The sequence below is a fragment of the Camelus ferus genome, chromosome 5 (genome assembly GCF_009834535.1).
Source record: "Camelus ferus isolate YT-003-E chromosome 5, BCGSAC_Cfer_1.0, whole genome shotgun sequence".
Classification (NCBI taxonomy): Eukaryota; Metazoa; Chordata; class Mammalia; order Artiodactyla; family Camelidae; genus Camelus; species Camelus ferus.
The window spans coordinates 82,921,416-82,949,180 of record NC_045700.1 but is presented as its reverse complement, the minus strand read 5'-3'; the positions used below and the strand labels follow the sequence as shown (position 1 = coordinate 82,949,180).

At 40.7% G+C, this 27,765-nt stretch overlaps 1 protein-coding gene across 3 annotated transcripts in view; it reads left to right on the top strand.

Moving 5' to 3' along the window:
- Positions 1 to 27,137, top strand: part of EPHA4 (EPH receptor A4) — a 138,587-nt gene extending 111,450 nt beyond the window's left edge. The window contains exons 9-18 of one of the 3 annotated variants that reach the window (XM_006186886.3): positions 2,881 to 2,939; positions 4,775 to 4,888; positions 5,149 to 5,334; positions 9,219 to 9,280; positions 9,733 to 9,942; positions 11,821 to 11,970; positions 15,495 to 15,688; positions 19,190 to 19,374; positions 19,699 to 20,631; positions 24,871 to 27,137. In XM_006186886.3, coding sequence (XP_006186948.1) covers positions 2,881 to 2,939; positions 4,775 to 4,888; positions 5,149 to 5,334; positions 9,219 to 9,280; positions 9,733 to 9,942; positions 11,821 to 11,970; positions 15,495 to 15,688; positions 19,190 to 19,349 — 1,135 coding nt within the window. In that variant the 3' untranslated portion in view covers positions 19,350 to 19,374; positions 19,699 to 20,631; positions 24,871 to 27,137. Of the gene's footprint in view, positions 1 to 2,880; positions 2,940 to 4,774; positions 4,889 to 5,148; positions 5,335 to 9,218; positions 9,281 to 9,732; positions 9,943 to 11,820; positions 11,971 to 15,494; positions 15,689 to 19,189; positions 19,375 to 19,698; positions 20,632 to 24,870 lie in introns of those variants that run through there. The other 2 variants (XM_006186885.3, XM_032480338.1) reach the window with 2 other exon arrangements.
- Positions 27,138 to 27,765: the final 628 nt, after the last annotated feature.

Below are 27,765 nucleotides of genomic sequence, written 5' to 3'. Positions count from 1 at the left end.
CAGGACAATAACGGACACATTGTCCCACCCTGAGCCAAAGGAGAAAGGGTCATCAGGTGACAAAGGTAGAGCAGGACTCAGGCTTTTTAGTTTTCAAGGTATTATTAAGTAGCTAATAGGCTACAATTAGCCTTTGAACAGTAATCCTTGTGTTTTTTTTAATCTGCATTTCCTGTTCCCTACTAGGGTCTTCTCCTCCAAGTAACATTCCGGGGAAAGAAATTTCTTTAAAAATACACCTTCTTCTCTGATTGACTTCCTCCTTCTATGTTTAGAAGTCAGAGGAAGGGATGGGCGTGTCAGCCTTATAATTAATGATCTCTGCCATTTTGCGTTTCCTCTGGCTTTGCCCATGTTTAATGAGTGTGTTGTAAAAAGTGTAACTGCACTCCTAGGCCCCTTGGGGCTGCTTCTGACTTTTGGTATCTGCCAGGGTTTTTGACGAACTTACTGACAATTCCAAGTTGGGGCAAAATACAAACTACTGTATACAAAAAAGATAAACAACAAGGGCCTACGGGATGGCACAGGGAACTATATTCAATAGATTGTAATAACCTATAATGAAAAAGAATGTATACGTCTAACAGAATCACTGTGCTGTACACCAGAAACTAACAACATTATAAATCCACTATACTTCGAGGAAGGAAGGAAGGAAGAAAGGTTGGTACAAAAACTTCCCTGCTCTGTGCATTTTTTTCCCTTTAAAGGAAAGACATTCAAATCAGTATTCGAGATCTAAAGTGGTTTAAAAGATACACTTGTAATTTTAGATAATGCTTTTAGGAATTCTGATAAGATATAATCTCTCAAGCTGGCAGGACCCTATCACACCCTTGGGACCTAGCCACGCGTTTCCCTGACACAAAATGCTGTTTTCATAGTGCCTGACCTAACTCTCTTATATTTCCTTTAAAAGGGGAGGCGAGGGGGAGACATGGAGGGGACTACATCTTTCATACAAATGTTTGGTTTCAGGATGTTTAAACCTATTTAACTTCAATAAAGCAATGGGTTTTGAGTGCAAGTGGAATCCAATTTAAGTGTACTTACTGATATAAAATGTGATGTTACTTGTAATTAACGCTCACTTGGTGTCATCATATAATTCATCTCCACTGTGAGAGGCATGTGAGGCAGAGAGCTGGACAAGACAGACACATGCCCCTGCTACTTGCTAAGAGGGTCATGGGTGAATCACTTAACCCCCGCCTCCATGTCCTCATCTGTACAGTGGGACCAAGCATGTGTCTGTCTGCCTGATTGCTTTCATAGGGTTGTTGTCAAGATGCGATGAGATGATAGATGCGACGGATCTAAAAAATTAAATGCAAAGTAAAAATGCTAGCTATTATTTGGGACTGAATTCCAGGCACTTCGAAGTGAACTCCAGTAACTGAGGCCTCTGTTTACTAAGCTGGTTCCTGCTTTGCAAACAGTTAGGGGAGGAGGTAACATATGTGAGGAGAGCACTTTGAAAGGTTAAGTGCAGTGTAAAGTCCAAGGTATTATTATTCGCAAAGGAATTATACACATGGAGGAACATCTGTAGGCTCTGAGGGGCTGATTGCAGTGCGGGTTCCTGCCTTGCTGACACTTAGGAGAGGAATGTGGGGGAGGAGCTGGGACACATGGCCGTGGTTGCGCTGCCTCTGGTGGCACCACGTGGCCCCCCCCCCTTCTTTTCCATGATCACCCAGCCCTCCTCTACTTGTTCAAAGTTCAGGGATTCAGGGTATCGGATTCGGACAGGGCCACACTGCTGAGACCCACTGTGGCCGTCAGGGAGTCTTTTGTCCCCACAGAGCCGTGGTTTCCTCACATGTAAGAGTCTTGACTTACTTTGTCTTTAAAGCTCTAAGAAAATTACAAGACGGTTGTAAACTTCAAAGTAAATTTGACGTTTTTGACCGATATGTAAATGTACACATTTTATTCACTAAAATGTTCTTACCTTCCCAAACTTTAGAGCATTCTAATATCAACTGAGTTGATTTTCCAATTTACCTAAATATACGTACACATACACACACAGTATACGTGCACATATATATATATATAAAATGTGTTCAAGATTACTGATTCAAGATTTATATATATTCAAGATTTCTTTTTCCCAAGACTTTTATAACCAAGCCAGATCTCACTCCTGTTCGGCACTGAGAACAGAATGCCAACTCTAAAACCCTACATCATTTTTTGGAAAAAGGAATTAGGCTACAAATGGAAATTTATTTTTACTCTTGCCCAAGTTTTCTACAAACTCTTAAGGAATGTAATCCAGTACCAAGCAAATATTTACCTTTTAAATGGTCATTAATAATTTAGGAATTTGTATGCAGCGGCTGAAGCCAGTGACCACAAAGCTATTGTTTTAAGAATACCGTATAATATGATAATGAGGTTTTTTTATGGTAGTGGTTATTGTGGTGATAGCAACAGGGTTTATTATTACTTATCACATACTGATTGTTACTGTTATTTGATTTATGCAGAATTCACCTGGGGAAACTTACTTTAATTCAGAATATATATGTGTGTGTATATATATATATGGAAATTAGCCGGTAAACTTATAATCTATTTTCAATAAAACAGATTTCTCCTGGGGATTTAAAATTATAATTATATTATAAAAATATTTGCTTTATCACCTCAGTTTAATACTGTGATTAAGAGCAGAGGTTCTGACTAGTTGTGCTTGAAACCATTATTTACTACCAAAGTGACAAGTTTTCATCCTGTTATTTCACCTCCCACAAACCTCAGTTTTCTCATCTGTGAAATGGGCCTGCAGTATCTGCCTGACTTACATTATGGTAGCAAAGAGCTTGTGGCTTACAGCTTTTGAGAATGTTCTTTTTTAACTTTCAATAGACGGAGTAAATACAGCAAAGCAAAACAAGAAGCAGATGAAGAGAAACATTTGAATCAAGGTACAGAATAATTTTATTTTTAGAGCACGTCTCATGTTTTCTGTTTCGAAATGTCTAAATAATATTCCTGTGGCCATTAATATTATATTCCTTTCATGGAATTATCCAAATAATGTACTTCATAATGTACTTCAGGGTAGCAAATTGAAATAGGTGATTTGTGATTGTTTAAAGTGAGATTAAAGATGGATATTGGGGAATTTCCTCAGATTCTTCATTTTCCTTATTTTATCCTTCACCCTGAAAACGTATTGGTCGAGCTGGCTCAGTTTTGTAACTGGGTGGCAAGATTTAACAGGTAACAGTTTTTCTCATGCTACGAGGAAAATCTGGGGAGACAAACAGAGTAAGGAATTGAACACACCGCAGAATATTGCTGTGGAATTCGGAACAGTCATTATTTCTTCAGTGGATTCTGGTTACTCTGATGTTCCAAATGAGGTCAAAGATTAAATTTAGAGAGTCAGCTCTGAATGACCTGAGAAAGATGGAAGACTCTGAAATGGACAGTGGTGGCTGACGCCCGGAGCACTCCCTGTCCAGTAGAACTTTCTGAGACGGTGGCAGAGTTCTTTACCTGCACCACCTAAATGCATTAACCAATAACCACATGCGCTATTGGATACTTGAAAAGTAGCTAGTATGAAGGAGGAGGTGAATTTTAAATTTCATTTAATTTTAACTAATTTACATTTAAATAGCAACAAGTGGCTAATAGCTACCCTACTAGTGTAGGGAGGTAGAAGAGCACAAGAATAACCTCCAGGAAGGTTTTTTTGGCTGGAGCATATAAAGCAATGAAGAGGCATGGAGTGTCTGACAGTTTTCCATTTGTTCATCTTGTTTCCCTTCCAAAACCACACTTTCTCATTTGTACAAAGTATAGATTTTTTAAAAACAAAAATGCTGAATTTTTTTTTTTTTTTTTTTTTTTTTTTTTTGGTGAGGACAAAACTGACAGTCCTGGAAAATCAAAGGGGCTGGACCAACTAGTGTCCTACACCTCTCAGCATCCCAAAGCCCCAGGAGCTCCAGCAGGGAAGGGAGAGGTGTGAATGCCAGTGGAAAGTTCCCAGTAATCACTAATACACCGTGTCCCAGACTTCTCTGGGCGGGCCGCCTCGGAGCTCACAGTGTAGTTTACAAGTGACTGTGGGGTGTGGCTGAATGACACTTCCTAGTATTCAAACCATTCATAATTCAGCTACATTTTCTTCCTTGGAAGCTTCCAGGTGAAATTCAGTGTCTTTACAAAACAGCTCCTTCTTTCCAAAACAGAATAAATTGGAAATCCAATATAGAGTTTGTATCCTCAAATCACCTAGTGGGCATTACCCTTCTTTGTCCATTTAACCTCAGGTCTAATGTTTCTTTGTTCATTGTTGGTCCAGATAGGGGGCAAAAGGTGACACCTTGTGACCTGGTCATTTGAGAGCGTTTCTCTTATCCTCCCTAATTGAATATAGCTGGAGATGGTGGGTAGGCCGGGAGCGACTGATTGGGACAACAGTATTTAGCTAACGCATTCCAAATTTCCTTAAGAGACTCTCTTTTCCTCCATGGGATAGATTATTTTTAAAATTTCATCCTTGAAGTGTGAAGACATTGCAGGAACTCAGGAGCGCTACAGCGTCTTAAGTAGCTAACAAGTCTTTGTTTACCCACTAGTGCAAACCAGAGCAAGACTTCAGACATGTTCACAGGTCTCTGCTAAGTGTTTTTCCTCATGCTAGAAGAACTTTGCCTGTGCTAAATACTTTCGGTCCCAGACAACATAAGTTTATTAGTGGTTCCTGAGAGGTATTCAGCCAACATATTGCATGTTTATCACTTAGGTGTTAGAACTTACGTGGATCCCTTTACATACGAAGATCCCAACCAAGCAGTTCGAGAATTTGCCAAAGAAATCGATGCATCCTGCATTAAGATTGAAAAAGTCATAGGAGTTGGTAAGTGTCTGAGTGTCTAATAAGCCTGTTTTCTTTGTGGATGTTAAATATAGTAAGGGTGCAGATTATATAAATGTATATGAATATATTGTATGTGCATTTATATGTAAATATCTGTGTACCTGGAATTTCCTTGATCTATTTAAATGAGCACAGGGCCTGGCATATAACAAAATCTCGACAGATGTTAGCTCTTAGGCATTATTTTCTCACCTTGACTGTTTCTGGTTCAGAGTCAGTTCTTTTTTTCTCTCCCGCAGGTGAGTTTGGCGAAGTGTGCAGTGGGCGTCTCAAAGTGCCTGGCAAAAGAGAAATCTACGTGGCCATTAAGACGCTGAAAGCTGGTTACACAGACAAACAGAGGCGGGACTTCCTGAGCGAGGCCAGCATCATGGGACAGTTTGACCACCCGAATATCATTCACTTGGAAGGCGTCGTCACCAAATGTACGTGGGTCACCCCCGTTACAAAGCCAAGTTAGAAGTTACTGGCAAATTAAACACACATTTTCTTTCCAGGGCAATGACAGATGGAGCAGACCCACTGATTGCTAATAGGAGGAAATCAGCGCGGGACAAGTCATTAATCTTGTAGTCAGCTCGAAATGGGTCCATGGTTTAGGCTGATGCCTTATTTCCAAGGCAGCTTGTGTGAGATTTTAGGGAAATTAATATTGCAGATTTTTGGTATGCCTCGCCATCTTTCAAATCTTTGCTAGACTCAACTGATTGTCACAGGGTAGGCGCAAGCAGATGGGAAGCAAAATAAATTATAAATACTTTTTGTATAAAACACAACAAAACTTCACCACACCTTGTTCTGGAAGCTTCCGTTCCAGACGCAGGGAGTGAATCTTAGGAATCTGTTATGTTGGGGTATTTGCTTGTCTGCTCTGCTTGATTTATAGCAGTCGCAGTTCAGCACCTATTTACAGTAACACCTGGCTGAACCTTCCTTTTTTAGTCCATTAGCATTCGCTGAGCCCGTGAACCACGCTTCAGTTAAAATACGACACAGCTCAACAGATGCGTTTTGCCAAGCAAGCCCTGAATACATCTGTAAGGCTGGCTAAGACCAGCGGATAAAATGCCACATGAACAGGGCAGCTGAAATGGTTACGACTGAAGCTGGCTCAGCTCCAGGAGCCGCAGTACCCACTACAGTTACTACAAGTCAAGGGTCTTGGAAGCCTGGGTCTGTGTCTCCAGGAAGTGCCATTTAATTTGATTCCAGCTGTCCCTGAGAAGCATCCTTCATCCATGGGTGCAGAGTGGCTGCTGCAGTGGGTGAAGTGGAGGTGGTTAAAGAGCAGACTTCGGACATGAGATCTGGGGCAGAGGGGGTGTGAGACACAAGGGTACATGGGCTTTAAGAAGAGATTATAGATTACTAAAAAGCGTGAGCACGTGGACACTAATTTAGCTGTCCTCAAACTTAAGACATCAGAATCCTGGGAAACTCATTCAGACACTTTTCCTGGACCCCATCCTCGGAGGTTTGATTTGGCAGGCGGGGCCTGTGAGTTTGCATTTCTGAAGAGCTCAAGTTCAAGCAGACCCTCATTTCTGGGACCGCCCTTTGAGAACCATTGGCCTGTTCACCAAAGACTTGCACATAGCACGTACTGCTAGTAAAGCCGGTGGTCTTGACTAGTTACTCAGCCTTTCAGTTTCCTCATCTGTAAAATAGAGATAAAAATAGAACTTGCTGTCCAAGGTTAGTTTGGATCAAATATTTAGTGTATTTAGCATGATGCTTAGCAAATTTAAAAAAAAAAAAAACTAAGTGTTAACTAGCATTGCTGTGTCTTAAGAAGCACATCTTTAAAGAAGCCTATCTTTCCCCATCTTAGGAATCCTTCAAAAACGGAACCTTCGTGCTGAGGATATATAAATTTCCACCTAAGGTGAAGGCTATAATTAGCATAGAATAGCTCTCTTTGCTTCTTAAGATTAGTTTTACAGACAGGATATTTTTTCTGTTGCCTGTGGCCTTCGGGGCTGCCCAGAGCCCTCCATTACTTTAATTAAAAGATAACATTCCTTTTAAATGCTTCTACAGGTCCATTTTCTCAAAAGGAGGCTCTGTTCAGCGTGGGGTGTTTTTCCTGGGGCAGACAGTTGATTTTCGTAGCACCTCGGCAGAAGAGAGAAGGAACAGGGGATCTTTGTGTTAAAGTCCCACCGCGCCTCTAAAACACGTAGCTATTACGGCTGTAACTGTTATAAACGACTGGATGCATTTGCATAATGCAGTTGTCACTGAATTTAAATGATTTAAAATTTCCACCGGAGGAGCTGTCCCCTCTCCCCCATTTCCCCTCCCAGCTGCATCCCTGCCTGTTTCAGGGAAGGAGCTGCCTTCATCTGGGAACCTCGCCTGGGACCATTTTATAGCCCCTCTGCTTATAGAGGCATTCATCTTTATTTCTCTTGTAGAGCAAAGAAAGATTCTGACAAATGGCTGTTTTTAATAAACATAAATAGGAGTGTAGAAAAATCATGAAGTTGGACTAGGGAGATGTGAAAGTGAAAAGATGGAATGCAAGAGTGGGAATTCATTACCAGCAGTTCCTTGAGTAACTTTTTAAGTGCATAGGGAGGTGATAAATTCTTGCCACTACCCCCCTCTCTTTTGGATGTTCTGCTGTCTTCCCCGCACTTCAGAGGGATCCGCTGAAATGCAATGAGGTGTTAATACACCGCCAAGAGAGTCACCCTTTCTCATCCGTTGACAAGGTATCTTTTGATGGAGGCAGGTTAATTAAAACTCATTTAGATGCATTTGTTCTCTGTGGTCACAGATGTAGAGGGTAAATGAATCTGGGGACCAAGAGCTTCCCATTGATATTTGATGGAGGATGGAAAGGTGTATCGGGACCACTTCCTCCAGCCCAGAGGGAAGAGACTAGAAGTGGTTTCCCTCATCCTTTGGTCTACACCAAGATTTTCTGCTTTCTCTGCCAGCTTTCATTCATCACTTGACAATAAAATGTCTATCGCATGGTTTTTTCATCCAACATTTTTGCCTCTGAAAGGTTCTTGGGCATGACACCCAATGCACAATCAAAAAACAAATTGATAAATGGGACTTTCATTGGAATTAAAACCTTCTACCCTTCCAAATGTTTGCCTCTGAAATGAAGACATTTCCCCATTCCCCACATCAGCACAGAGTCTCATCTGATAGGGGCTCTGGGTGGGAAATGTATTTGCTTTGAATAATTATGGGGGTTTTCCAGCAGCGACACATCCCAGCCCATTTTCCCTGACTGCATGTCTAAGTCCAAACAGGCCACAGGGGATGGCAGTGAATATTTTTGATTTATCAAATTAAATTCTTTTCCTCCTAGAGACTCTTTTATGTTCTCTTTGCTTTAACCCTTCCGTTAGTAAAATATTGAAGATTTTCCCCCTCACCCCCACCCGACTCCCACAAATACCCTTTAGAAAGAGAGAATTTCAGACCTTGAGTCCACAGCAATTAAGAAACTGAGGAATGATTCTGATTTCCTAAGGTCCTTAGAAAGAAAACTAAAGTGAAATGAAAGTGTGATTTCCTCCACTTCTCCCAAACCTTAAAATCATTTTGATGTCTTTGCTTAAAAAAGGGAATGGGGCGTATCAGTGTTCAAGTACTGAATTAAAATTGCTATCTAGGATGAAATAACTTATTGAGCCTTTTCTGTGATTTTGTTGTTTTTGTTGCTGAAGTCGGCAGCCTAAGGAAGCAGATAGAATAAGTTTATTTATAGACAGAGAAAAGAAAGAATATAGCCGCTGACCTGAGTGAGGCAGGAGGAAAGAAGTTAATATTGCACATGCTTGAGTTTTAAGATGTGTCTGGGGAATGACATATCCAGCATAGCTACCGCTCCCAGTAACATGTGTTTCTCTAAATAGGTAAAAAAAAGTTTCTCCGTTCATTGATTTCTTTAACATTGCGCAAGTGGCTCTTCTGGGGACAAAATAAATTAATTATCCTAAAGATTTGTTTCTCCTTTAAACAGGCCTGCCCATTTATCTTCTCTGTTTGCTTGAGAGTGCAAATGCCGATTCATGTGTTCCCTGGATACCGGAGGCCACTTTAGTTAAAGACCTTGTCAACAGGCCGCCCAAAGGGTTAACCTTCCAGATGGAATTTAAACCTACTCGTCCTTTTAATATTTCATTCCTAGCTCCCCACAGCTGAGGCACAAGCTTGGCTTGTTTTAATTAAATTAGATCGCACAAGACAGGTGTCTTGGCAGGAAAATTGTGCACAACCCATTTTTATCTCATTAACTGCAGTGCTCATCAAGGGTTTGTGTTTTTCTTTCTGAAAACTCTAGGTAAACCAGTAATGATCATAACAGAGTACATGGAGAATGGCTCCTTGGATGCATTCCTCAGGGTACGTGACTACTTTGTATTAAACCCAAGAATGTTGGTATTTGGAAAACTCTATCAGATGCCTAGTATCCATTCTGTCTGGTTGTGTTCATGGAGTTTTCTTAATGGGGCAAGGGAAGAAGTGGAGAAATGGAGAATGATGTGATTTTTAAAGGCTATTCAATTATCCATGTTCAGGGAGGGTAGTACTTGATTTATTCTTGTATCGTGGGGCTGTTTGAGCCATAGATTCATTACAGTTGGAGAGTTTCCATCTATCACAGGAAGCGAACCCACTCCTAGGATATACGCCACTGGTGAATTAGTGGCTTTGGTCAGAAAGGCCCGGAAATAATATTGAGTTTCACTGCACACCGGATACAGATATCAGAAAAGATCCAAGTAATAAATGCTTGGTGAAAATTAATTTGGCTTAATGCTAACGAGATCGTACCTCATCCCTTTCCCGCACAGAAGAACGACGGCAGATTCACAGTCATTCAGCTGGTGGGCATGCTCCGTGGCATCGGGTCCGGGATGAAGTATTTATCCGACATGAGCTACGTGCATCGAGATCTGGCTGCACGGAACATTCTGGTGAACAGCAACTTGGTCTGCAAAGTATCTGATTTCGGCATGTCCCGGGTATTGGAGGATGACCCGGAAGCAGCGTACACCACCAGGGTAAGGAGGATTTGCGACCTCCGGGTGTTGACTCTGATGAAACTGTTCCTTTCACTTTGATGTTTAAGCCCTTTTGTGATTTTACAACTTGCCTCATCCTTCAGAGCCTCTTCATAGCCAGGCATCCATTTTTAAACCATGTTTCCAAGAGGGATTTTCAAACAGCCTCTGGATGTGTGACCGCTTTCCAAAGCCACAGACTAGAGCATCACGTATTACTGAATTTTTTTCACACAGTCCATCCTTCCTGTTTGTTTTAGATTTCCCACTGGGTTCCTTTTTATTATTTAAAAAAAAAAACTCATTTTAAACAAGACCAAATACTGTTTCTGGTTGGCTGCCTACTGAATCTGAGAATGTGTATACAGGATTTATAAAACATTTACACTATGCAAGGTTTCCCACTATCTAATGGCCTTCATTTTACTACTGGTAGATAAGCCGGGATTAAGGCACAGTTAAGAGTTATCAGCATACAGTTAATGGCTATGCTATCTTAGCTGGACCATCTGAATATAAGATCCTAATGGAATAAATGCAGAATCATAAAAGTTATTGGCCATTAGGACTGACACTGTTAAAATCCACATGAAGCAGACCAGCCACTTCCCTCCGTTAATGCTCACCATTTTGTATCTGCAATAGTAAACGTTGGGGTTTTTTTGTATAGTTTATTGGGTGTGGGGGTTTTTGGTTTTCTGTGGGTTTTTTGGTTGTTTTTTGGGTGTGTTCACTTTCTTTGGCTGTAGTTTTGGTTCCTTTACATCTCCTCTTCTGAATTCTAAGTCCATTCATTTAGGAAAGAATGCATCTTTGTCCATGCTAAAGACTTTTAATTTTTTTTTCCCAGTAGTTGGAGAAAGGAAAGTTAAAGGAAGCTTCTAGAATGGTACATTTACATAGATAAACTCTTAGCTAAATATTTAAAGAAGACAGAGGCAGTATAAGTGTCCCGCTGCAGAGAACAAGCATAAATGTAATACACTAGGTTTTCAGAGTAAACTGACAGCAAATGAATGCAATTTCCAGTACAATGTATTGCCCTGTTTAGTAGCCCTAATAAAGCGAAGAAAACTTTTAAAGAATGTCCTCTTGAAAAGCTGAAGTATGTGAATTAAAGCTGAATGAATTTCCCCAGATGGAACCCTAAGAAATATGAAACTCCACTGAAAATATGTTGCACATAAGCATAATCAAACAAGAGGCATTTGAGGCCTTTTAACTTTTCTTGGGTAATATTCAATTGCTTTACCATTTTTGCAGGTTTAAAAAATAATAATAATTATCAAAACCTTGCCCTCACTCCATTAAAGTCAGTAATGGCTCTCGCATCTGTTACTATTCGACTTCCTCTAAGAGCCTTTTTAGCATATTATCTTCTAGCTACGTTGGGAATGTTTCTCATACTCTGTAAGAGTTGGATGGACAGTGGGATGGCTAGAAATGTTCATATCTAACTTCCTTAGTTGATGATGTCAGAAGCAATATTAAGTATTGCCTTTGCGCTCCTGGGCAAGAGAATACAAGAAGTTGTAATTACTATCAGCTGCACATCCATTGATAGACACCATGAATAATGTGTATTTTGTAAAATCTAAAATTCTCTTTCTTCTACAGTATTGCCTTAAGCAGAGCTCAGATAATAGGGAGATTAAGAAAATAAAATTAAAGTGATTAGTTGTTTACTTCCCTAAAGAAAACATGTGAGAACTGTCTCGACCTGGAAGACTTTAGTTGGAATAAGTGAGTCCCTTGTTACTGTTTGGAGAGCTGTCTCAGGGATGCTGTCGTCCTGCTTGGCAAATGGTAGCACCATTCAGAAACTAAAATGGCACATCAGTGTACTCGGGGAATAATTTACAGCTTGGATATTCACAGGGTGGCAAGATTCCTATCCGGTGGACCGCGCCAGAAGCAATCGCCTACCGTAAATTCACATCAGCAAGCGACGTATGGAGCTACGGGATCGTGATGTGGGAAGTGATGTCGTACGGAGAGAGACCCTACTGGGACATGTCCAATCAGGATGTGAGTCTTTATACTCTGAAATATATGTCTTTGCATTGAGATTCAGGAGGTTTCACACTAGTGTCTGATAGTGAGTGTTGAGCTTGAAACGATATATTACGCTTAAGATTCTTGATACAAATGTGTCTAGTAATCTAGCTAAAGCTTATTATGGTCATGGATTTCAAGGACCAAGATTACAAAGCCTAAATGGTGAAGTATGGGAGATAGGTAGGTAGGTAAGTAGGTAGGTAGGTGCATAGCTTGATATGTAGTGATAGGTGACAATATTTTTACTTGATTTACTTTCAAACCCATACTGAAACAAAATTAAACTTTGAATTTTAAGAAAATGCAGAGATATGGGAAAAACACAAATTTCACATGAGATGAAATTGACACAAAAGGCTTATTGGAAGAAAACTAGTGAATATTTTAAAGCTGGCAAAGCTGTAATTAGAGCTTGCCCCTTGAGGACTCTAAAATCAAGCTTCACTAAATGACCCTTTGTAAATTATGCACATCCCTTTAAATGTACCATCTGGACGACTTTGTAAGGGAGTATCCTCAATGCCTGCAACTTCAGAAAAGCATTCAGTAATGACACCTAATAAGATTCCAGAGTAATAGAATTTAATTACAAACATCTCCAGTGAGAAAGAAAAAAACAAATCTAGACCAGGGGGGTCTTCCTAGAACGCGGATTAGCTAATTCTGGGACGCTGTTAGTTCTAGAAGGGTTGGAAATCAGAACAAAATAAAATGGCCACTTTTTGAACTTTCCTAATTTTATATGCATGAGGTAGAAATGTTTACGTGTGTTAAGTATGAGTGTGTTTATGGATGCGTGATACTCAATTTATCAATAAAAATTCTCTTTTAGAAAAAATTTTCTTTTAAAAAATGTTCTCTGGTGTGGAATGTTACCTGACCATCTGCCTTGCCCTGAAACAACAGGACTTTGCAAAGCCTTGATAATTAAGTGACAAACCAGGGACACTTAAGAAATAGGATGCTGGTTGCCTTATCAGTAGAAGAATGTTCATTACAGAAGCTAATGCACGCCATGTCCAGTGCGGCAAGAAGAATTCTCTAACCAGATTAAGAGGAATGGTAGTGTTGACATTGCATTATCTGTAAATTACAAAGGAAGGTTCATAGCAAATCGGAAGAAAGACAGCAGCCAGCATAACTGATGGATAATTGCAGGCTAGAGAAAGACTGTGGAAGTGAATGGAGTGTAATCTATTGTTTGCTGAGATTATGCTTTGCAGACACCTTCAAGTACTTTTCTTACGGTAACATTTAGTTTCGAGTTAGAGACATTCAGAGGAACAAAGACAACCTAGAAAAATGAGGAGTGCGTGTATTTACTTATTGAATTATTTGATAGTTAAGCTTTTCTTTCTTTCAGTTGAGAGTGGATGCTTTCAAGAGGGGAATATCTGAAGATGTTGTTGGTTTTCCTGCTCTAAATAATTCTGACCTAGAGTTTTGACAGTTTCTACTATATTAAAAACAATTCTGTTGTTGTTTTAAACTTTCAGTTGTCTGGCTTTATGCATGAAAAAGCATCTGAAGCCAATTCTCTCCCACAAATAATATTGATGTATCATTCACGTGTATTTGTCTCTGCTTTGGATTCTGTGTAGAACAGGAATCAATGGGAAATGTAACTGGAGAATAATTCTCGTGGGTAGAATTCATTGGCATATGGTGAATAGAGTCAAAGTAACAGTGGAAAATATGTCAAAAAACTTACCAAGGTTTATGTTTGTTTTAATGCTCTGTGCCCCAAAAAAACATTCAGCAGGAAATGGAGAAAATATGCTTTGTTAACACACAAGCCATCTTCCAAGCTGGCAGTGGAGAGGGAGCTAATGAGAATCTCCTAGGCAGTCTGAGGGTTTGTAACAAATTGTGTGAACCTGGCATCAGCCCAGTGTTGCTTGCATTCTCATCAGTTCAGTGTAAAATGTTTTCATCTCGTCTAGAGTCAACGCCATGCACCTGGAAAGATAAAAGAAAAGTCAGAGGATCAAACTGACCTAACGTAATTGCCAGAAATAAATACCACCATGTCCAGTAACACATAGAAGGCTGCTTTGGAAGCAGAAGTAAACAATAGTAAGACAATAGGATGTTGGCAAACAATGCGTGGGAGGAAAAGGTTCAGAGGGCTTAATAAGTCACAAGATGATTGTTAAACTGAAATAGTATCCTGGTTGAAGGGACAGCAGTTATACTGGTACATAGAAACTGGTCCCAACTGAATTGAGTTTTTTCTATTGAAGACCAATCGTTGAGCAGTAATAGACCCAGCACAGCGGGTAATCCGACATTGTCATTGAGGTGGCTGCAGTCTGTGGTGGTTTGGCTAGGCGCTGTCATTTTAGTAGGGGGAAAAAAAAGGACTGATTTAAAACAAATAAAACTTTTTAAAATCTCCAAACAAAAGCACCTCCAGAAACTCAGAGGATACCTGTAAATAAAGCTTATAAGTAGCCAAGAAATTAAGATGACATTACCCTTTTTAAATTGGGCATAAGTCATATTATATTATGTTACTGGGATTCACACCCTAAAGAAGGGCAGTTTAGAGAAAAGCCAATAAGAAAAATACTGTAATGCCTGTGAAGACAGATTTGAAAAATTGGAATTTGAAAAATTAGAATTACAAGCCTATTAAATGGTTTATGGCTTATTAGGCAGGAGGATCACTCTGGACAGGAGACAGTTATCACCTATCATAGCTTCTTTCCTTAGATCTGTAAGGGTCTTCTTTTAAATATAAATGCCCTAAAAGAAGTTGCTTTTATTATGATGATGATTTAAATTTTAAATCTAGTTATTAACACCTTTAGCAAGGTCAGTTGACAGCCAGATGAGACCAAGAAAGAGGTACAGAATTGGTAAATTGGTATATTTTGGTCTTCCAAAAGTAAAAATTGCTGGGCATCTAAAGAGGTTAAAGAATGTGCTATTTTAGAGAGAGGCAGTGTCTTCTGGATTGGGCAGGTGGGTTCTGGTACTGACCCATTAGCTGTCTGAGCAAGAGATCACAGGCTTAAAATAATGCAGGGGGACTCCCATTTTAAAGGAACTATTAATGCTTCCCAAGGAAGGTCTCTAACTCTAAGCTAGAGTGTCTTTTCCTAAGAGAGTTTAGCGGATGCTGGGGAGGAGAATGGAGAGGGTCATTGCCCTGTGGTCTCTGGGGGCCAGGCCAGCACCGTGTTGTTGATCTGATTGGGTTCTAACCACTTTGGAACACTGATGCGTCTTCACTTGAGAGTTTCAGATGGGCATTGTCTGCTGTTCGAGAACCCCTCATAGCAACAGCTGGCTTGCCCGCCCTGTTGCCAGCAACACTTAGGTCTAGCTTTGGCTTCTGTGCAGAAATTGGAGCTGTTCCCGTGCTCAAGCTTGCTGGCAATTTAATGTACAGGGAACTTGCCAGCAGGAGGGTGAACTTCTAATAACAGCTTGCCTGGCAGCTTAACATAACCATTCTGGTTTTTTTTTTTTTTTTTTTTTTTTGAAAGGTGATTAAAGCCATCGAGGAAGGCTATCGGCTGCCCCCTCCAATGGACTGCCCCATTGCACTCCACCAGCTGATGCTAGACTGCTGGCAGAAGGAGAGAAGTGACCGGCCTAAATTTGGGCAGATTGTCAACATGTTGGACAAACTCATCCGCAACCCCAACAGCTTGAAGAGGACGGGGACCGAGAGCTCCAGGTCAGCCATGCTTACTTAATAGTGATGTATGAAAGAATATATTAGAGATGGCAGGTGAGTGGTGACTCACTTTAATTCCTGCCTTTTAGTCAGAGGCCACTTCACAGCAATCTGCAACCTGAGTGGCTTCTGTCTCACTTAGTGGAGTATATTTATGGCAGTTCCGTTGGCCATCTTGAAGAGCCTAGTACCTGTCAGGTCTCAAATAGAAGGAAAGAAAAAAAACAAAAAAACAGATTGGGGGAAAAAGAACAGCGACAAAGGAATAGCCAAAGTGTTTATGTTATGAGACTGGACCTGAAAATTTAGGAAGAGGGATGAAATGTACTTTTGGAAGATGGTTGGATTACTAGATGCTATATTTTGCCAAGAGGAAAGGACCATTGGGTTCCAAAAACTAAGGATTAGAAGATGGTTCTTTGGGCACTGCACCTTTAAGTTGACCTAATAAAGTGTCAATTACAGCAAGAAATTCATTAGGTTTCGGTTTTTAAAGTTTCTCTTTTGTGAGACTTTCAAGAGTAGAAGGAAACAGGATCAAGATAAAAACTGATCAAGTTATGAAGCATGCAGATGAACATTTGAGAAGGGTTTTAAAAACTACAATGATTAAACCACCTGTTAATAAAGAAAGAAAGGAAGTAGTTACCTCATTGGAAAGAGCAAAAAGAAGCATTTCCGTCCAGAAAGAAGATAAAGATACTGCAAAGATAAGAACTTTTCTGCCTAGAAACTGGATTTTTCAGGTATAGGATCCAGGAGTCCTAATACCAGTCCCATCAGAAAGTGAGGTTATGAGTTAAGTTGCTTAAAAAGACAGGCATAATAAGATTTTAGGGGGGTCACGCCTGAGCGAGGCGAGGCATCTACTTATCTCCAGATCTGTGCGTCTCCAAGTCTTGTCTTTCATTGTGACCCTAAGGTAAAACTTAGAGGACATTTCCCCCATGATGTACAAGCCCTCCAGTCTTGGCCAACACTCGGGTGCTCTCTTTCATTCTTTCTCCTGGAAACTTAGCCTACAGACCATGGAGAAGAAGGAGTACATTTATCATCAGAAGATATGAAAAAAAGAATTGGGAGCAAACAGCAGAGATACCCTCTTATTCGCTTTTAGACTTTTTAGATCCCTTGCCATGGACCGTCGGACAAAGAGCTTAATGATCATACTTTTCTGAAATATTACTGGGCTGAATTCACATCTTACTTCTGCCACTCAGTAGCTATGTGACCTTAAAAACAAAATCTCCTAACATTTCTGGGCTGTTTTTGGTTCTCTTCTCCGAGAGGGTGAAAACAGATGATGCTAAGCCATTTTCCAAGTGCAGCTGGTTTCTTCCGTTCCAAGCTAAACCTCCTCCAGCTTTAAGATCTCCAGCTCCAGGTCCCATGTGTTTTGTCTGAAGGTCCTAAGTCCAGGTCTTTGGTCCTTGGTTCTTCCTGGCATAAACTCTTTAGCCGCTGATACTGCATAAGGTGTGCTTTGCACCAACGTGCAGAACAAATTGAGTTATTGGATACACTTTTCTCACTTGCACCCTTGTCTCATGGAAGGCACTTAAACAGCTTTGATGTTTATTATTGCTTGCAGATAATGGGATGTAGTATAACATGGTATGTGATTGAGCACAAAATTAGGCGAATGTCACGGTGTTCCACAAAGAGCACAGAGACTTCCAGAACAAGCTTGGGAATGCCCCTTGGAGTTAATTGATATTGAGTAAGGATATTTTCATTCTCAGGTCATTTTGACCTTGACAGAGACCTAGAGCCTACAGGTTGCTATTTTAATGCTCTTGGCTTAAAGTTAGAATTAAATGCAAACTGTTGGTCTTTGTCTAATAGAAAACATTACTGGTAAAATTTGACACTCATGTCTACAATTCCATGTGGTCATATTTGTTATTGGCTAAAAATTGGGGAAAGCATGAAATCTTGGTTATTCTTTCCATAAAAATCTGCGCTTTTTCTCAGAAAATTGAGTTTAATTGAAATAATGGACATAAGAGTCACCAAGACAAGCTGTTATTCGGTCACAAAACTGATTGCTAAAACAAGTCTCTGTTAACATATTTATGTAAAAAAGAAGTAATGCCAATCAAAATAACGTAGGTAAAAATGAAAATGTAAAGTAGATTGGATTAATTCTGCTATGTAGAAAGTTAAGTCATTAGATTGATTAAAATGGGGATATACTTTTTTTTTTTTTTTGGTTGGGGGAGGTAATTAGATTTACTTATTTACTCTTAGAGGAGGTGCTGGGGATTGAACCCAGGATCTCATGCATGCTCAGCACACACTACCACTTGAGCTATACCCTCCCCCTAGATTGACTCAATTTTGTTTTTATAAGGAAAGGATTTTTTCGGTTGAAAATTCAGGAGTGATGATATAAGTTTGATTTAAATGTTTGTATTCAAGCAACAGAGCCTCCTGGCGAAAATCAGGTCAAAATGTTAAGATCAACTATATCCTGTGATTTCTGAGGAAAGGGAGTTCAAGAAAATATAACGTAACAGGTAGCAGTGTTGCTACACAGATAGTTATAATAAGGTGGTATAGAACACCCTGTTAAGGTGCACCCTATGATTATTCAGTAGTTTGATGATGAAGATGACTACAATTCTCTTAATAAATACTTCCCATAAATAAATTATTTACTGTGCATGAATATGGTGAGGAATGCCAGTACCTGCCTGGAACTCAAGTCGTGCTTGACAACCATCTAATGTAAAACACCTGGCCTGAGAAATGCATGAACTAATAAATAAGTTAATAAGAAGTGCTTAGAATTTGTTGAAAAGATCCTTTAGGAGCCCCGGCCAGGGAAGACGAGAAGCGCATTCCGCCATCCAAACAGTGATCAAAGTGGCCGTTCTTCCTGCCGGTCTTGGCACACGTGCTGGTCAGGCCTGGGTTGATTAAAGAGAGGATTAACTCCCTGCTGTCCCAAGTTTGTCTGAATGCACCGAGCCTGCCTGCAGACCTGGCTGGAAACATGCCGGACTTGAACTCTTGCTGTTTTCCCTGCTTCCATCAAGCCTGGCGGGTCGCAGGCTCCCAGTCTTCCTTCCTCATCCTTCACTAGGGTTGCCATAGTTGCTGAACTCAAATCTGTAACATTCAGTGCTGGCAGGGACTGGACCCTTCCCGCGAAGCCTTGAATGGGTTTCAGCCACAAGGGCTCCCCCAGTCTTTACCCCAGGATAGGATGTTCAAAATCCTGCTCTGATCTTTAATGCACTAAGAGGTCCACATTAAAACCCATGTGGGAAATGACGTTAAGAACAAATAGGGTGACTGAGACATGCTTTTGCAAAAGCTTTGTGAAATTAGGGGTGAAAAAAAAAATCACATGATAACATGTGACGTTGGTTATTCCATCTCAAGCCTGCCCTTGGTACATCCTTTCCCCTCGCCTGTTTTAGACAATCTGACTTCTGAGTCAGGCCACCTCACTGATCATTCCTGTCTGTCTCCTCTTCCTCATTCCATTCCCAGACCTAACACTGCCTTGTTGGATCCAAGCTCCCCTGAATTCTCCGCCGTGGTATCAGTGGGCGACTGGCTGCAGGCCATTAAAATGGACCGGTATAAGGATAACTTCACTGCTGCTGGCTATACCACTCTCGAGGCAGTTGTGCACATGAACCAGGAGTAAGTACTCAGCGATGTAACACGAAAGGGTAAATCTAGATTTAATAGTATTTCCCTTTTTTTTTTTTTTTTTTTTTGCTTTGAGCTGCATAATCATCCTACTCATTAAAAAAAAAAAAAAAGAAAACTGGAATGCCTTTCATTTTGATTGACTGAGTGTAATTTTTCCCAGCCTCTATAAAGCACCTACATTGTTGCATTCAGTTGCTTAATTAAACATTTTTAACACACCTGCCTTGTTGTGCTGTGTTAATTGTGGCTGATTCAAATGTGTGTCTGCATGAAGCCCTGGAAAAGAGATCCTCAGCCCTCATGATGTTTTCCTCTCCCTCCTTTTCTCCCTCTGCTTACAGTGACCTGGCCAGAATTGGCATCACGGCTGTCACACACCAGAATAAGATTTTGAGCAGCGTCCAGGCGATGAGAACCCAAATGCAGCAGATACACGGCAGAATGGTTCCTGTCTGAGCCAGTATTGAATAAACTCGAAACTCTTGAAATTAGTTTACCTCATCCATGCACTTTAATTGAAGAACTGCACTTTTTTTACTTCGTCTTCGCCCTCTGAAATTAAAGGAAAAAAAAATTTATCTGCAGCGTTGCTTGGTGTACAGGTTGCTGAAACTGCCGGGGCTTACAGAAACGACAACCGTTGTTTGAATTAGACCTGGAACAAATTGTTTCTTGGACGTACTTCCGGCCATCACCAGTTTGTAAGATACATGTACCTATAGACATAGAACATCACCTCCGAGTTTGGATGCCGTATTTGCTGCCAGACACTGAGCTTCCCTGAGACATTTTTGATCCTCTCTCCACTTGGAATTACAACCATAGTGTTTTGTTCGTGGCATAAACTACAGTCATCCTTCTTTCACTGGAATGCAGATCGTGCCCAGGAACATTTTTGAAGGACTCAGTTGTAGCTTTTAAGGCTTGTTTCGTACTGTGGATAAAACCTAGGTGAATGCCACGTGACCCATCAGTGTTGCCCCTCGGTGCTCGGGCCAGCTGGTGGGTGGCAATGACATGCGGGGCTGGAGAGAAAAGGAAAGTGGATTTAAAAGTAATAATAATTAATACTAATAATAAATACCCAAGCACCATACCCCCTACCTGGACAAACGAGGTCTGTTTCTTTAAGGGCCCGAGGCTGTGCCGTCTAAGTCTTATTTGGGAACTCTACAAACTCATCATAACTACCTTATGGATAGTGGACTGTGACAATCTTCTGTAGAGAGCTTTCATACTTCCCTCCTTGGAAGAAGCAAACCCAAACCTACAAGGTAAGGCGAAAGAACCAGCCACGAATCTGTCTCCAATGAAATTTTTTTTTTAAACTTTATCTTATTTGAAACACTGAGCAGTAAACATCTTTCATGCCTATCAGGGAGTTCGGGGTTCATTCAGGATGTCAGTCCTCTTGGCGTTGGGAGGGGAGACCCACACCACTATGGCTTCTCTGCTCTTCTTCCAGGAAATCATGAAACAGGAACTGCATGAGGTCAGGGTGGGGAGGATGGCATCTCGGACCTCCAGTGGCTGTGCTTTCTTTCACGCAAAGTTCCTCTTGCTCTTTGGTGCCCTTCATTCATAGAGCATCTTCTGGGTACCAGGTAGTAACCTCTAACCGTGTTGGGTCATGCACATGCCCCAGTCTTTGGAGACTTTGCTGCAGCTCTGAAGTACTGGAGGGTCTTTTCCATTAGTCTCATTTTCTGTCCTGTTCCAGTTGCCTCTGTACCAAACTGGGTCAGCCAACAAGGATTTACCTAGATGTCAGTGGTGAGACTTGGAAGTCACCTTTGATGAACTTATTATGAGAAAGTGAACTACTGAAAAACAGGTTGTGTGGGGGAAGGTATAGCTCAGTGGTAGAGTGCATGCTTAGCATTCATGAGGGCGTGGGTTCAATCCCCAGTACCTCCATCAGAAATGAATGAATGAATAAATAGATAAAATACTGAATTACCTTCCCCTGCTCAAAAAAATTAAAATAAAATAAAAAACAGGTTTTTCATCCATCAAGCCCAGTAGCCTTAGATACTTCTATTTTAATCCCAGAACTGTCTTCTTTAAAACATGTGAATTGAATGACTTTGTTCATTCCTAGAACTAGCAAATAGCCTAACTTTCTTGACTGGACAAATTGTAACTTTTTTAACACTTCCATTTTTATCACTTTTAAACAAGACCTTGGCTGATTTTAATGACCTTCCCCCACCCCCGCTTGGTTTTATCCTGAAAGCTATTTCTTACGGAGCAAAGAATGTTAAATTTGATGCTGTCAAATCATGACAGTTTAGTAAAAACCTTTTTGCAACATTAGTTGTAAAAGCTTCTCTGTTCAGAAGGAATGTGGAATTTGTTTTTTTTTTTAAACTACTCCAACAATTTTTGTTTTATCACCACTTTTGCTAAAGTCTAGGAGTTCTGGATAGTCAGGTTAAAAGTTGACCAACGTAGGAGGTTTTTGTTTGCTTTTTAAACAAACTTGTGTAAATTTTTTCTTTCTCTAAAGCTATGGGGGATTTTGTTTTCAATCCCCACAGTCCAATTCAAACAAGGTTGCATTACAGTGTTATCTTGTGGGTAAAAGTAATATTACCCTGCATATATCAAATAATTAAAAGTTTTGCTTTCTCAGAATCATCAACTTAGGACTTGAGGCATTTCTCTAATTGAACATAGTCAAAGAGGAACATTTCTAAAAAAAGAGTGTGTCAATTCGAAGATACCCTAACAGGTTAATGCTGTGTACTATGCTGACAAGGATTTGGTACATCTCAGCAGGAACCTTTATAAAATAATCAGGTGGGGACTGAAAGAAAGGGGAAATACGAAACTCGTTCAAAGGTTGCCTTCTGAATCTTAATTTTAACCCATTGGATGACTTAGAGTATAGACCAGTAGAAGGACCCCAAAAAGGCTTTCTAAGCTTCTAAAATAACATCCAGTAGCAGTAAAAGCGGAACCCCGCTGCTTTCAGGAAGTTACGTACATAGAAGAGAAAGGTGCAGACCATGGGAGTGTTGCATTGTTTCCCCGGGCGTCCAGGCAGCTGCGGATTCTAAAGCCAAAGCCAACCGGGATGTCGACACTAGGAGGTTCACTCTGCGTTCCTTTATAACTCAGTTCCTCCACCTGTAAATTAAAGATAATGACTTTTTAATCATAACACCTTTCCTAACACATGGCTTGTTGTTCAGTGTAAATGAAATACTCCGATGTAGAACATACTGAACTTCACAGAAGAAAGGTGGACTCTTCCTCCAAGCTTTCCCAAGTGTTATTTATCCATCTTCCATTTGTGAACCTGAATGTTTTATGGCTGCAGGCGAGAGTGGGGTGAAATGAAGTTCTGTGGTGGGGAAGCAGACAGAGGAGGTTTGTCCACTTTCAGTGGATATATGAGGGTTTGGGGGGTAAATGTGTTTCTGTTCAAAAGGCGGTAGACCTATCAAATCACCCCGTCTCATCTAGCCTTGAAGTTCATGAAAGTGTTGTTTCATAATCGGAAAGAGTAAAATGTACAAGACCCGCGTTGCAATGAAAAGACCTGGACGGTGAAGACACTTTGATGTCTTCATGACAAACTCCAGGGAACAATGCTTTGTTTATTTAGTCACCATCACCAGGAAAGTCACATCTTTCACTCCTGATCCCACAGAGACCACGTGCTTTGTCTGGTTTCTGTTCAAGCAGTCCCTGCGATAAAGGGGTTGCTTGAATTAAAAGAAGAAAAGGTTTATTCTTCTCTCTCTTCTGGCATCAACTCGCTCTAAGCCTCCACATTCCCACCCTTCTCACTTCCAGTACCCCGTCCTTTCCACGTACACGCTGAGTCTCTAAATAGCCCACTTGATAAAACAAATATATTTATATCCAGGCATTTGGTGAAGAAGGAAGGGGATTGGCAGATGGAAAGGGGGCCAGTGTGTTTTTGAGGCTACTCTTTCTCCTCTAAGGATGGAATTTCTAGTAGCAAAGGAAAGTCACCTTCAAAAAGCGTGCATGTCCATGTGGAGTTTAGTTGTACTCCATCAGAGTCTTTAAGGTCATATCCGTGTTGTCCTTGTCCTTCATATGAATCTGTGTCTGCCTGATGGAATCCCTGCACATTCAGGTTTCAAAATCCTATGTTTGATAAACTTCTATTTCTAGAGAAGAAACAGTTGGAAAAATAGCTCCTATCCTTTTTTTTTTTTTCATAATTGTCAAAAATGAATGGTGTTGACAAGTGACTTCTTGAAGGCCTTGGTAGTTACATCTTTACCCACATTTATAATTTTAAGTTGCTTATGAGAAGAATTGCATAAGTTCTAGTCTGAATATTTTATTTTTTAAGAAAAATTTTATTACTCTCCAAATAGACTAAATTTTTTTCTACAAGTGTAAATGGTGGTCATTTACCTCCAAGAAACTAAATTTTATATACCTCTCTCACACAAACACACATGAATAGAAAACAAGCAAATAAATAATTGATTGGATAAAATAAGGAAACTCACCTGCAAGGATGCGTTTTAGTCTTAATCTTTGCTCTACACTTGAGGCCACCACCTGCTCGACACAGCCACTATGGTGGGAGATACAGTCCAAGAAGCAATCTTGATGAGAAGTTATCAAAAGGAAAGAAGAGGAATTGGGTCTTTTGGGTAGAGCTGATGATTTGGTGAATGAGAGGACAGAGGGAAGCCACAATGGTTCCACTGCATCGGGCCAGCCTTGTTCGACTCTAGGCTGAAGGGGTGGCTCTGGCTGATTAATTCTCGATGGGCTTCGGTCCCCAAGACTTCCTCACTGGCACGCCAGACCTCTCCCTGTGCCAATGGCCCCAGGTTCCCTCTCTCTACCTGTTACCTGCTGATTGTATGGGTCCTTTACTAATTAGATACTCTCATTCATTAGAAGTTACTTCTTTTTACCAAAAACATCCAGTGCTTTTTATTTCGTAGTCTGCACTTTTTCTATTGTATTGTTGAGTATTGATGGATTGTGATGTTTCCGGATTTGTTCGCCAAATATACAATTTCCCCTGTTGGAAAGACTGGATGCTAGTATCCGGGGCTTTGAGAGTAGTGAAGTCTGCATCCTTTCATCAGCTCTATGCGCTTCTTGCACAAATGAACCAGAACCAGTCTGAATTTTCATTTTAGAGTTGGCTGATGTAGGGCATAAGGCACGGCTGTGTGGGGTCTAATCCCAGCTCTGGTACTTGAGAATGTCCGACCACGAGCAGGTGTTTAGCCTCTCTGTGCTTCAAGGTCACCATCCACACGATAGGGCTATGAATAGTCCCTTATCATTGAAATAATTAAGAGTTGTTATAATGAAGCTGTTAATAAACACTATCTTCTGTTATTTATGGTTATCACTTTTCAGCAGAGGAAAGTAAGAATTTATGATCTTCCGCCGTGAACTCCTCGCTAAGCCATGCCGCCTTCTAGGTGCTGCTATCGGTTGACAACTGGCTGGCCAGATGGGTGGCTGTTTTGTCTCAAGTCTTGTTCCTTTCTCTGCAGGGAGTAGATTCTGCTGTCTTGGCCTCACAGCCCTTCCCGTTGATTCCAAAGCCCACAGAAGAAAACAGAACGCGCCCTCCTCGCTTCCTCCTCCACGTGTTTCTTCTGCTTCTACTCTGCCAGGTCTGGAGCAAAGACACCGATGAAACAACACCCATCCCTGCGAAGAATGAACGTCTGACTTGCAAATGCCCTTGCCCAGTGGAAGAAACAGCAAACATCCAAGCTTCAGCGTCTGTTCTCCGGTTGCACTGAGGAATGTCCTGTCTCGCAGCACCAGCTCTGCAGAGCCCTTCTTCCCAAACTCCTTTGGTTTTATTTATATGTATTTCCACATCTCCTTCCTGTACGTCATGGCTGCATTGGTGTGGCAGCAAGTGACTGAAGGCTACAGGTCTTACTACGGACACCAGGTCGGGTGCCACTCGGCAAAACAAAGCCAGTTCCCATGAACTGCCTATGATATGCATTGCTGAAGTAACGTTTTTACCCAGGGTGTGCCATCGCAGTGATATAAATATATTTTTTTTCCTGACTAACTATGAGCTGACTATCTCTTTTGATGTGTGTACATAGGCGTGAGTGTGCGTGTACGCGCGTGTACGTGTGGGTGAGTGTGTAACCTCATGCTTAGAACTGCCTGTGAATGTTGTGGAATGCGACACCTGGAAAGTTCTGGTTTGCCGCCAGTTCTGAGATGAAGAGCTACGTGAGAGAGTGGGCCTGGAGACCGTGCCCCGTCCCCTTAGAAAGACAACCCGGACATGTTCAATGTCCTGTATCTCTAAACGTATTTTGCAGCATCCACACTAACCTTAAGTCATTCTACAGCTTTGGACAGAGGCATTTCCACCTTAGCGGTGGAGGTGGAGTGATCGTAAAAATCCATTCAGGTGACAACCCATCATCAAAATCACGAATTCTGATGGAACTCCTCACCTGAATCACCAATTCCCTGGTGGAGGGAGAAAAGGGGATGGAATTTGTCTGGGAACCCCAAATGGAATACAAGTAGCCTTTGTTTTCCTGCATAAATGGACTCGTTGAATGCGAACATATATATGCAATTCATATACTTTTGGAGATGAACGCAGACATGTGTGTCAGCTTTGAGATGATGTGTCCTGGATTAATACTTTGTCTCCCAATGTCACAGAAAAATACATGCCAGGGACTCTTGAGGTTAGCATAGTTGGGATCAAACGGTCTCAAGCAATTTCAGGTCCCCAATTGACATGGAAAGTTCTAGAGTTACGAATATGCAGCTAACTTCTATGGCCCTCAAAAGTGCATCAGCCTTCTGGAGCCTGAGGTCCGGTGAAGAGTCAGTTTTGATACGATACGTATACCAAACTCCAGCCAACATACTGCCATTTTTCATAATCTGAGTGGCTGCCTTGCTTACGCTAAGCTGTGGTTACAGAAACTGTGGCCGTTTCTATAAGCTATAACATCAAATCAGGGAAAAAAAATGGGGGAAAAAAAAAAAAGATTCCAAACCCTATGTTGTTGAATAAGTAGAGAAAATCATCAATAAATATTTATTACATTCTGACAGGGTTGTGTGGCATTGTATTCTCGTAAGTATGCCAGAGTGACAAAGTTAATTCACCCCTTTTGGGGGACTTTAATATATTTTTAAAGGGATGTGCCTATGCATTGATGCCTGAAAAATATGTATAAAGAAATGAGCTTGAATCTCTGAGCAGGTTATCTTTACCCAGAGCTCAGGGCAGGAGACCACCTTCAGGGGCTGGATCTCGCTCGCCCCAGGAATGAAAGCTGCCCTAGTGGGCTCAGATGTGAAATCGTGCTCAGATGGGAAGTCATTAGGCAGCATTAAGCTGTTCCCCTGCACCAAATCAAGTAGCTTCACCATGTGTCCGCTGGCCCCAAATTATTTTTAACAATCTTAAGAATGACATGTTCTGGTGTGTTTTAAAAAGTTATTTTAAAGAAAAGTTGTGCTCGCTACACTGCTGGTGTGTGTGTTTTTGAGACCTCTTGTATTCAATCTGTGAAGGGTATGTGTATTAATCCATACACGCTTATAGCCTCAATATTTGTCTGAAGACACTTAAATTCTGACCAGTAAAGGAAAGTTCTAGAAGCAATATTTTCACTTCTTTAACATTCTCCAAAACATCAAGCATTGATACACACTGAAGAGTGCATTTATTTTTTGTATCACTCCAAGTATGTTGGAATATGCAAGGACTGTGGTTAAATTTAGAATGTATAAGGCATATTATAATTTAGTTCATGCTGAAAAAGAAATTAACAGAACATTGCTTGGTTCATACCTGTTCCAAAATTTGAGCGATCTCTTGAGTTAGACATAGAGATTTTCTATTTTGGTTTAATTTGTCAAGGTATTTTTCTTCCCCTCATGAACTTTAGGTACACATAACTTATGTCATTTATTTATGGTCTTTTATACCTAGTTTGTAAAATTGTAAAATAGCAAACTAAATGCAAAGAGTTTGCATTTGAAAATAATAAAGTAGTTGCCGTATACAAACCTGGAATCTAGTTGTCTCTTTTCAACAATTCTTTGCCATATGCATGGTGTTTCTAAATTAATTAATTGCTGGTTGTCACTTGGTTAAAACGCAGAATATTAAATTATAATTCAACGAAGTTGTTTAGAGGATAAAAAGGCTTGACTTCTAAACGGTCCTCACCCTTGAGAGCAACACATTAGCAATCTGACTTGGATTCCATGAGATCTTGTATCCCATTGTAACTAAGACTGAACTTTGGTTGGAATTCAGGCTCCACCTCTTACTGACCATACAATTTAGGGCAAGTTACTTAACTCTCATGTGCCAATTTCTTTGTAGAAAGGCGATTACAATATTAAGAGCTTTTATGAAACTAAATATATTAAAACAT